Source organism: Dama dama, chromosome 3 (genome assembly GCF_033118175.1).
Source record: "Dama dama isolate Ldn47 chromosome 3, ASM3311817v1, whole genome shotgun sequence".
NCBI classification, from domain to species: Eukaryota; Metazoa; Chordata; class Mammalia; order Artiodactyla; family Cervidae; genus Dama; species Dama dama.
Genome location: NC_083683.1, coordinates 71250146 through 71261838, shown reverse-complemented (window position 1 = coordinate 71261838; position 11693 = coordinate 71250146). Strand labels below are relative to the sequence as shown.

Genomic DNA, 11693 nt, shown 5'->3' with positions numbered 1-11693 from the left:
CACGTGGGGAGCGGGGCGGGGCGAGCCGGGCCGGTCCACGGGGCCCTTGGCGGCCGGGGCAGTTGGTGATGAAGCAAAAGACAAAGGAAGCTAGTACCAGTGTTGTTTTATCTGAGTCGATCCCTTAGATCGAGCCCGAGCTCTTGGCGCAATGGATTTCCTGCTGACTTATGGTCATTGGGATCTAAGTCCGAATAGAGGTGAATTTACAATAGAGGTGAATTTACATTCTTCCCCTTCTCCTAGTCAAGTGGATTATTCCAAAGTCTTAACAAGGTTAGTTAGAAAAGTTTGGCTTTATTTGTGAGGAAATGGAGCGTGCAGCTATGCGCAATAGTGGTCTCCTGTGGGGCCAGGGTGCCTGTCTTACTGTAGGTATAGGTTTAAAGCTTGCGAGGTGTGCAGTTGGCTCCTAAAAGGAAGAGGTCAACGTAAGTATTCATCGTCAAGCCAGGGGCTCCTCTGGCTCCTGTTGAGATGAGTGTATTTTCCCAACAACGAAGGAAGATAGGGATCAAACAAATAATATCTCGTTAATTATTAAGATTTCAATAGAAGGAATCAATTTCTGGGACATGAGGCATTAGAAGAAATTTGATGAAGATGAAAAGACAGATGAGCGGAAAGTGAAAAGACACAAAAAAAATGGAAAATAAAGACTATAGAACTAGTGATAAAGGCAGAAAGATGCCATTTGAAGATTATTTTGGGCTGCTCTAAATTAAAATTCTGAGTGTCAAATCCACTTTCTTCTATGCCCCCACCCCTACCTCTGCATTTGCTCTAGGCATCAGATTTCCTGTTTTGGCCTTAGGGAGCACTTCTGGGCTTAAATGCCTTCTGTTTGGAGGTCACACTGGGGTTTGTCAGGCAGAACAGTTAAGCTGCTTAATTTTTCTAGGTTCTAGGCTCATCCATTGCTTGGGTTGGGATCTCAGTCACCCAGGGCCTCCAAAGAAATCCATCATGCCAGAATAACCTCAAACCCAGCCAGTGGATGTAGAGAGGGTGATGTGGAATTACAGAACAGTCCCAACCCCAGTATTTACTTTTCTCAGAGCTATTTTGCCACCCAAGTCCGTGGGGCAAGCATCCCTGAGATAAGTAGGCTACACTCTCCTGTTAACTTCTTCAAAATTCTTGGTACAACTGCCTCCTAATCTGGGGCTGATACCTACACCAGGCCCAGCTGCTTCTCCCAGCTCTTGGAACGCCTTGTCACCTCCACTTCCCTCCATCTGCCTCCTCTGAGGAGTAACGAAATGCTTCCCTGCTCCCTCAGAAACCTGGAGCTGGACACTCGGCTGGCAGCGGGGTAAAGGCCAGAAACTGAAGGTCTTCATGCCCTGTACTTACCGCGGTGGGTTGGGAGAGGAAGGTATAGGGTGACAGCTCTCTTCCGTTCCCTAGCTCTCATGCCAAGCCCCCAAACTCAAGACACAGGCACATTCACTCACAGTCATACGCACAATCACGCACACGCAGCGGCGAAGAGAGGGGGCTGGGGAGGAAGGGAAGTGTGCACCAAACAGCTCAGGAATGCAGCTTGAAAGATTTCACACGGCAAAAGGCAAGAAAAACACACACACAAATTTAAAAATAAAGAAGTACATGCCCCTCCCCACAGTCTCTTTCTTCATCCGGGGGCTGGCTCAGCCCCTCCATGTAAACCCAGAAGCTTCCTGCTCCCTCTATCCAGCTGGAGCTTTTACAGGGCCTGGGTCTTCAGTTCAACAGGTTCCCCTGTGACCTCTGGTTGTCCATTGGACTCACTGGGCCTGGTACCCTTGAGAATAGACAGTCTCTCAGAAACACTCTTGAGCCGGGGGAAGAGGAGAAAGTCATAAAGGAGACTGCCCAGGCCTGCTCCAATGACCGGGCCCACCCAGTACACCTGTAGGAAGAGGAAAAAAATAATCAGGTTTGGGCAGCGGACGAAGAGCAAGGCTGCTCTTTTTGCAATCCCATTGTTGTAAGACAGACATCCTGCACTTGGCACATACAACTGGGTGCTGTTTAAGCAGAACTCGGTGTTCTAACCCTAACTCCTGGACTGCTCCATGGCCTGCACTTCAGAATTAATTTCCTTTCTGACTTATTAAGTTATTCCTTTATCCTATACCTTCTTAACACGTGTATATTCTATTTTTTTGCTATCAATTTGTACTAGTTTCCATATTGCTTTTTGTTTTGTATTTTAATATTTATTTATTTGGCTGCCCAAGGTCTTTGTTGCAGCGTGGAGGATCTAGTTCCCTGACGTGGGATCAAACCTGGGCCCCCTGCATTGGGAGTTTAGAGTCTTAGCCAGTGGGCCACTAGGGAAGTCCCTCCATATTGCTTTGAAAATTTCTTTTTAATTGTAGTCAGTTACACATAACATAAAATTTACCATCTTAACCGTTTCTAATTGTACAGTTCAGTAGTGTTCAGTATATTCATGTTGTTGTATAGCCCATCTCCAGAAATTTTTTTATCTTACAAAACTGAAACGCAACACCTATTAAACAACTTCCCATATCCCCGACTCCCTAGCCCCTGTTACCTACCATTTTGCTTGTTTCAATGAATGTGACCATTCTAAATACCTCCTATAGGTAGAATTATATGATATGAGTCTTTTTCTGATTGGCTTATTTCACTGAGCATAATGTCCTGAAGGTTCCTCCATGTTTTATTTACCACGTATAGAATCTCCTTCTTTTTTAAGACTGAATACTGCTTCATTGTATGTATATACTACATTTCGTTTACCTTTTCATCTGTGTGGGGCACTTGGATTGCTTCCACCTTTTGGCTATTGTGATAATGCTACCATGAAAATGAGTGTACAGCTCTGAAAAATTTTTTGAATTATTTACATATGCTTGACTGGCATAGGGCCAGACAATACAAGAATAGCCATTTTTTATTGAGGACTTCCTCTGTATCATATTCTGTGCTAAATATTCCATACATATGATTTTCACATTTATTTCTCATAACATCCCGTTCTGTAGTGAAGGAAACCAAGGTGCAGAAGGATTGAGTTATCTGTCATGGTCACACATGAGGCTAGTGACGTGTTAGAACAGGGACAAGGCCAAGGCCCATTTGTGCTTATACATATCCCAGCCTCTTGAGAGTAGAAGCTTTTGTCTTCCTCTTCAGTAGTCTGTCCTCATAGCTCCTAGCTTTGGAATCCAGTGAATATTTAGTAAAAGAAAAAGACTTCACTGACTAACTAGTGAAGGAACGACATGAGCAAAATATTTCTAGCAAAATAATGAACCCTGCTCACACAGGCAGGCAACCTCTGTGCCAGCCCCCTCAGCTGAGGGCTGGTAGAAGAGTCAGCACATCCAGATAGGAAGCGGGAACCAAAGCTAGAACCTGCAGGCCATACCCAGCCAGGAGGGCTTCGGGGTCTGGCCCTCCTCCTGTCACTCACCCAGTGGTTGGTGAAGTTTCTGGTAAGAATGGCAGGAGCGAAGGAGCGGGCAGGGTTCATGCCTGCGCCTGTATAATACATCTGCGAAGACAAAGTGGTCGCTGAGACACCTCCCCCGGCTCCAGCCCAGCTCCTCTCCCCCCACCCACCGCCCTCCAAGGACTGGCACCTTGTCTGTAGCGAGGAGGGATGACAGCGTGCATGGAAGTCCCACAGTGGGGTCACTAATGCCCATCGGAGGACAGGCTGTGGGTTCCCTGGCAAAGCCCATGCCTTCCCGGGAGGCACGCTTTCTACAGTGGGGTCAAGAAGGACTAGCTACAGCTGTCACTGGAGAGGGGAACACAGCGGGATTCATTCCTCTGTGCTGATACAGACGGAGGGGGATCACGTTCATGTTTGACAGTGAAGTGAGCGGGAAGAATGCTCAGAGGTTGGCAAAGGTTTGGGGGCCCTGCAATTTTAAAACAAGAAGTTGCAATCCCTTCTGCTTACCCCAAAGAGGTGCCCCAGGGTGAGGGAGAAGCCCACGGCCAGGGCCACGGAGCCCATTCGGCCATTCCGCCTCTCGTCGTACGTGGCAAAGATGCAGAGCACGAACTGGAGCGTCAGGAAGATCTCCACGATGGTGGCCTGGCCCACGCTCACCCCAGGGTGCAGCTGGGCAGAGGAAGAAGAAGAGAGGTGGTGTCTCAGGGCCGCCACAGCCTTACCTCCTCACGGCTTCCCAGGCAGGAACCCCTTTATGGCATCCGTTCCCTGGAGAGGAACGCTATTAGCACCTCCTTAGCAGTAATTGTATTTGCTCCTTAATTTCTCCTACTAATATTCCTGCATAGTAGAAATAAATGTACCCATTTACATGGAGGAGAAACTGAGGCCCCGTAAAGTAAAATAAGTTTCCTCAAGAACCTGCTAGGAGCTGGAAGAAAAGTGGGGACCCGAACTCAGGTCCAGGGCTGGATGGCTTCCACACCCCCCACAGTACGTGTTGATCCTCCCCACCCTAAACATCCACACACCACACACACACACACACACAATGTCCCGGACCCATGAGGAACTGATTTACCTGCCCAAGAGGAAGTCAAGGCACCAAGTCCCCCGCCCCACTCGGCCCACCATTACCGTGTTGAGCGCTAGGTTTCCTCGGATGGCCGACGGGGTGACGCTGTACAGCACGGCGGCCCCCGCCACGGCGCCCAGGAGCTGGGCCACCATGTAGCAGATGGCGCGGAGGAGGGACATCTGGGAGCCCACCAGGAAGGCGAAAGTGACCGCGGGGTTGACGTGGGCGCCGCTGATGTGGCCCACCGCCTGCACCAGGGTCGCCAGGGCCAGGCCGAAGGCCAGAGCCACCTGCAGGACGTGCAGGGGGCCCGGGGCCCAACGCAGCGAGGCCCCCAGCCCAAAGAAGACATAGAAGAGGGTGGCAAAGAACTCAGCAAATATGGCCCTCCAGAAGGAGGCTGACCGCAGCTCCCACATGGCAGGGGGGATGGGCACGACGCCTGGGTCCCTGACACCCCCCTGGCCTGATCTGGATGGACAGTCCCCTTTATAGAGGACTTCTAATCCCTGGGAGGGGCAGGCTGAGGTGACCGGCCCAGCCTCTTAACCCCTTCACGGCTGCGGCGGGCCGGCCTGCTCTGGTGCATCGGATAAAGCTGCAGCATTTCCCCCTCCCTCCTCAGTTGCGAGATGAGCAGAGCCACGGGCCTGAGGGTGGGGATGGGGTCGGGGCTGGTGTGAGGCTCCGAGAAGAAAGGACCGAGAACGGGGGGACTGGAGGAGTCTGCCTTTCTCTTCATGTCAAAGTTGGGGTTCATAGTCCTGACTGACATCTACATTAGAACATTCCTCAGCTCTGCTGGGAAGGTTAGTGAAGCTGAGTTCATGTCACAGAGCATGAGGCTATGCTCCTGGGGGCCTCTAGGCTCCTCTGAACTGGCCAGGGGTAAGGGTGGGGGTGGGGGTCAGGAGTGGAGTCCGGCAGGGAAGCTGGATAACTGAAGAGAATTCTTTAGTTCTCTGGGATTAGGGGGCCTTCTCCCATTGGCTGGTTTGGGCTGGAATCTGTGGATCCTGCAGCCCTGGGACAGAATAGTTCTGCTGCGTCTGGCTTTCTCTGAGCCCGGGCTCCCTACCCCTGACCCATGCCAACACCTCCCTTTCCAAGCCCTCAGCCTGGCCTTTTACTTTTATTATTTATTTATTTGCTATATCACATGGCTTGCGGGGTTTTAGTTCCCCGACCAGGGATCGAACCCATGCCCCCTACAGTGGCAGCACGGAGTCCTAACCACTGGGCCGCCAGGAAAGTCCCAGCCTGGCCTTTTAAACAACAGGGATGGCAGGAAAGAGCTATCTTCCATGGGTAGGTTGGGAGAGTTGTTGGGGAGCTGGGAGAGGAAATCAAAGTGTGAAAGTGTTGGTCACTCAGTCATGTCCGACTCTTTGCAACCCCATGGACTGTACCCGGCCAGGCTCCTCTGTCCATGGAATTTTCCAGGCCAGAACACTGGAATGGGTTGCCATTCCCTTCTCTAGGGGATCTTTCCTACTGAAGGACCAAACCCAGGTCTCCCACATCGCAGGCTAATTCTTTACCATCTGAGCCACCAGGGAGAGGAGAAGAGAGGTTATTAATTAAATCTCAGAATCAGCTTGTACTTCATCTTTCCTAACTCATAAGGTCCTAGCAGGAAGTACTGAAGGAAGGAAATTGAGTCTTGGCTATGAAGCAGCAGGAGGGTCTAATGCCCCCTAAACTGGCTATGATCAGGACATTAAAGTCTTAAACCTCGACCCGTAGAGAAAGGTCTGGGGATGTGGGTATCTGGGGTAGCAGGGTGGTCAAGGAGAGAGAAAAGGACAAGATGGGGGAGAAAAGCTTGGAGAAAGAAACTCAGTTGTGGTCAGGCTTAGTGAGGACGTCGGGAATCTAGTGACGGGCGCTGTGTGGTGGTGGAGAAGGCTGAATGGAACACACTGTTAGGTTTCACCATCTCCACACGGTGGCTCGTCATAGAGGCCACAAGCTGTTCCCGTGAGAAGTACAGGAATCGGGAGAAGGGGATGTCATGAACAAATGGCTATTCTGTGCACTTGAAATCCATAAATAACAGCAGAAGCAACAAAAGTCCTGCCTTTACCTACCACTTTCTAGGTGGGGAAGTTATCTCCACTAGATATAAGCTCCAGGAGGGCAGGGACTTGTCAATCTGTTCATTCTGTAAACCCCGTGCTTGACACACACTATACAGTAAATAAATATTCACTGAATAAATCAATATAAGCTCTCTCAGCCTTCTGGTTGGCTTCAGTCAACCAGAGGTGCTCACAGTGAAGGGAGGGACTCATTGTTTCACTCCTATTCATCGCTATGAACCTGGGTTTCAGAAGTCAGAGAGCCAAAGAGGAAAGCTAGTGTGCAGATCTGGAAGACAATGAGAAGAATCCTAGGAAAGGCAAGGTAAAGACAGTCCATCCCTCACCATAGACAGTCAGGCCGTGAGCAGGTCCCAACGGCGAGCCAGCACTTGGGTCACTGGAATCGGCAAAGGAAAGCATCTTTGAGGAGTTGCATGGGACTGCAGGGGATTCCTAGGTCAACACTCCTGGGATCACCCAGGACACAGTGTTCAACTGGGTCTTCTTTTCCGGCCGGTTTGTTCACTTTTTTGCTATCACTCTACTTCTTTCTGTTTAAACAATATTTTTGGCCTCGCCCAGCTCGGCATGTGGGATCTTAGCTCCCCAGCCAGGGACTGAACCCGTGCCCCCCCGTTATTGGACGTGTGGAGTCCAACCATTGCATCGCCGGGGATTTCCCCACTACGCCATTCTTGTGTTGGGAGTTCTTTTCGGGGGTTGGCCACAACGTTTACTCCTGGATTCTCCACATTTCTCTCTCTGGCTTTAATAAACTCACAAACATTTTTTAAAATAAGCACTTCTGACTGGGTCTTCGTGGCCGTGCGGGGCTCCTCGCGGCGGCCCCTCCTGCGGCAGAGCGCGGGCCCCGGGCGCCCGGGACCGGCGGGTGCGGCACGTGCGCGCAGCGGCGGCCGCTCCCGGCCTCCAGGGCGCAGGCGCAGTGGCGGCGGCGCATGCGCGGCGCACGGGCTTGGTTGCGCCGGGGCGGCACGGGGGTCTTCCCGACCAGGCAAGGCTTCTCCTGCGTTGGCAGGCGGATTCTTTACCACTGAGTCACCGGGGAAGCCTCTTGCAAACATTTTTGACGTTTTTACCACTAGGAACTATGGAAATGGAGAAAAGGAATTTGTAAGATAACAAACCTGGGGTAGTTGCAAAGTTATTTCAAGTCTTAATGGCTTGTGATAGTAATCCATTCTAGAGTCTTCTCTATCTCTACATTTAGATTCAGTTATTTTTGGTTACTAACCATCAGCCTTTCAACTTATTTCTGTTCCTGGGGCTCTGAGCCTATGTTTACTCCCCACGTCAGAAGACCCCGTTTCTGTCCCACGGAGGTGCCGTGGGAGCATAATCCACACGACCAAGGAGCAAGTGAGTCTGTAGCGGAGCAATCTGCCTTGCTTCATTTCTGTACAGGGGTCCTGTGTGATGACCACAGCTACCTCTGAGGTTGCCTAGGACCGACTCCCTACCTTTCTGAAGCTACTCCCTAGCCACCCTGTATCCCCTGGACCCAAAGAACAACCCAAGTTTGAGTTCCATAAAAAATCTACTTTGCTGACAAATGGAGAGAGTTGTTCGGTTGCTCAGTCGTATCTGACTCTCGCGACCCCGTGGACTGCAGCACGCCCGGCCTCCCTGTCCCTCACTGCCTCCTGGAGGGAGCAGCATGGGAATATACACACTACCTTATGTAAAACGGACAGACGGTGGGAATTTTGATGTATGACTCAGGTAGCTCAAGTCAGTGTTCTGTGAGGGCAGAGAGGGGTGGGGTGAGGTGGGAGGTGGGACGGAGATTCAAGGAGGGTACATATATATACCTGTGGCTGATGCATGTAAATGTATGGCAGAAACCAGCACGATATTGTAAAACATTTATCCTTCAATTAGAAAGAAATTAAAAAAAAATAGAAACCCCCAAAATCCACTTTGTTGATCATACAGGATTGTATGAGGGTAGGATGATATACACCTGAGCAATACATCCATGTTAAGTTGACTGCCTTGAAGTATAAATGAACCGATTCATGAATTAATCAGATATAAACACAATTTCATGGTTATCAAGTATGAACCATCCTCTCTAGCAATTACAGTGTGGGTAAATAGTGATGCGGTACTGAGGGGCTGGGTGACCATCCGTCTCTGCTCCCACCACGTGGAATCTCCATCCCAGCCCTGTACTTAGAATGCCAGGTCAGCATTTGACCCAGCTCCATTGTGTGGACAGTTTCAGTAGGACAAAGGCCCCAGCACAGCACAAGCTAGCCTAGCAGCCCCTTTGGCTAGCTCCTGAGGGCCCCCCTTCTCTCTCTTTCTCTGGTAATGCTTTGCTGACTGCTGACTCCTGGCAAAGTCCAGAACAATCACCAAGCTCTGAGGGCATCATCCCTCTCCCACTCATATTTAAGGGCTCCAATTAGCACTTGGATCAGGCCAGGGCCCTTGTGTGTTAGAAACAGGATAATCCAAGAAATAGAGTAAATGGTCTAGTCTACCCTGTCCTTGGAAGGACTGATGCTGAAGCTGAAAGTCCAATACTTTGACCACCTGATTCGAAGAACTGACTCATTGGAAAAGACCCTGATGCTGGGAAAGATTGAAGGCGGGAGGACAAGGGGATGACAGAGGATGAGAGGGTTGGATGGCATCACCGACTTAAAGGACATGAGTTTGAGCATGCTCGGGGAGTTGGGATGGACAGGGAATCCTGGCGTGCTGCATGCAGTCCATAGGGTTGCAGAGTTGGAAGTGACTGAGCGGCTGAACTGAACTGACCCTGTCCTTGCCTCCTTCTCTACTTTTTTTTCTGTGGAGTCAGATACAACCCAAGCCAGGCAGACCAATGCTTGCTATGGGTCAGGTCCTGTTCTAAGCACCTTTGTATCTCAGATACTGGTACTCCCTAGGATCTCACCTTCAGCTTATTCCCTACTTACTCTAGTTTACATCCTCTCCTTGGATGACTTCATCTAAGTCGTCCCCTCCCTTGAAATTTATATCCATATACCTACAGAATGTCTTTACCTACTTGGGTGTCCCTCAGACCACAAATTCAGCCTGCTCAAAACGGAATTAATTATCTTTCCCCATCCAAGCGTGTTTTTCCCTGTGTATCCCCTCATTAAAATTTTTTTATTAGAGTATAGTTGCTTTATAATGTTGTGCTAGTTTCTGCTATACAATGAAGTGAATCAGCTATATGTATACATATATCCCCTCTCTCTTGGGTTTCTCTTGCCCCCCTTCCCTGGCTGTATCCTCTCATTAAGTCAGAAACCTATGAATCAAGTTTCCTCCCCCTACCTCTCAATCCCAACTAACAATAACCACAGTTCCATCAGTTCTACTTTCTGGACAGCTGAGCCCACACCAAAGACTCCCAGAGGCTTTGGACTCTGCTTAACTGTTTCTAGTCTTATCCCCTCCAATTCACTTTCCATGTTGCTGTCAGCTCTGTGTTTGAAAAAGGACCTGTAATTTGTTATTACACTGTGTTCCCTTTAACAGCTCTTGCATGCCTGAAAAACATTCTTATCAGGGCACACATGACTCTTCATCATTCGGCATCAACTTTTCTAACTCCTCTCCTTATCTCCCGAGCATGTGACTCTGGGAATACTGTGCTTCTTGTTGTTCGTCTAACACCCACTCTATTTCATAAGCCAGTGCTTTATCCTAAGCTGGTCCCTCTAGCTTAAATGTCTTTTCCTTCTTTCTCAAGTAAAATTCTGTCTCTTCCTAATTGTTTATTATGCATGGAAATGTTCAAGAGTTAATTACTTGTCCATTAGCAATGAGGCAGATAGATTAACAGAATGAAAGTGAGTTTATCAGATAGATGGTCTGTAAAAGTGAAATAATCCAAGAGATAACAGGTAAGAAACTATTCCCTGAGCAGGGAATAAAGTGATACAGTTGTGTTCTGACAGTTGAGGCACATGGAGTGATCACTTCAGCTCTCAGGACCAGGAGGAACAGGAGAAGTCCTACAGAAACACAACTCTGGAACTTTCCTCATTATTGAGTGCTGTGTTAAGTCGATTCAGTCCTGTCCGATTCTTGGTGAGTCTATAGATGGTAGCCGGCCAGGCTCCTAGCTTGATGGGATTCTCCAGGTAAGAATTCTGGAGCGGGTCGCAATGCCCTCTTCCAAGGGATCTTCCTGACCGAGGGATCAAACCCGCATCTCCTGTCTCCTGCATTGGCAGGTGAGTTCTTTACCACTAGCGCCACCTGGGAGAGGATGACTCTGCTGAAGGAAAAGTCACCTTCACACCTGTGCTTCTGGTTTTGAAAAGAATGGAAACCTCTCTTCTCACACCCTAATAGGGATGGAAAGGCTGAGCCAGGCTGACCCCTGGTGGAAGGAATGAGATAGTGCATGCAAGAACGTGGGCACAAAACTCCCTTATGTATGCCTTCTTTCAAAAAGCGAACACTTACTCTGTTCTGAGGAGATACTGAGGCCCAGGAGCACAGAGAACAGGGGACTTACAGCCCCTCGTGGATTCACAGCCTAAGGGGTGGGCTAGTCTCTGTAAATGTCCCCTCAGCCTCACTGAGGAGAATGGAAGACCAGGTGCAAAGCCAATGCAGCAGACCAGGGGAGAAATGTGAGAGGGATTTAATAACAATCGGATATGTGAGAAGCTGGAATCAAGATTTCTGGGAGAAATATCAACAATCTCAGATACTCAGATGACACCACCTTTATGGCAGAAATCGAAGAAGAACTAAAGAGCCTCTTGATGACAGTGAAAAAGTTAGCTTGAAACTCAACATTCATAAAACTAAGATCATGGCATCTGGTCACATCACTTCATGGCAAATAGATGGGGAAACAATGGAAACAGTGACAGACTTTATTTTCTTGGGCTCCAAAATCACTGCAGATGGTGACTGCAGTCATGAAATTAAAAGACGCTTGCTCCTTGGAAGAAAAGCTACGACCAACCTAGACAGCATATTAAAAAGCAGAGACATTACTTTGCCAACAAAGGTCCATCTAGTTAAAGCTATGGTTTTTCCAGTAGTCATGTATGGATGTGAGAATTGGGCTACAAAGCAAGCTGAGTGCTGAAGAATTGATGCTTCT

General features: G+C 49.1%; 1 protein-coding gene across 1 annotated transcript; it reads right to left on the bottom strand.

The window, feature by feature from the left end:
• Nucleotides 1–1708: 1708 nt before the first annotated feature.
• Nucleotides 1709–4918, bottom strand: MIP (major intrinsic protein of lens fiber). Its single transcript, XM_061123529.1, has 4 exons — nt 4559–4918; nt 3926–4090; nt 3431–3511; nt 1709–1894 (listed from the first exon to the last, which is right to left on the bottom strand). The coding sequence occupies exons 1-4, from the start codon at nt 4916–4918 to the stop codon at nt 1709–1711; spliced, it is 792 nt and encodes a 263-aa protein (XP_060979512.1).
• Nucleotides 4919–11693: the final 6775 nt, after the last annotated feature.

What these genes read in the sequence shown, in the direction of transcription:
- MIP (XM_061123529.1), bottom strand. Translation starts at nt 4,918, where the DNA reads ATGTGGGAGCTGCGGTCAGCCTCCTTCTGGAGGGCCATATTTGCTGAG. An exon ending in GAAACCTAGCGCTCAACACG is followed by an intron (nt 4,091 to 4,558) that starts GTAATGGTGGGC and finishes TCCTCTGCCCAG; the next exon opens with CTGCACCCTGGGGTGAGCGT. An exon ending in GAAACTTCACCAACCACTGG is followed by an intron (nt 1,895 to 3,430) that starts GTGAGTGACAGG and finishes CTCTTCCTACAG; the next exon opens with GTGTACTGGGTGGGCCCGGT.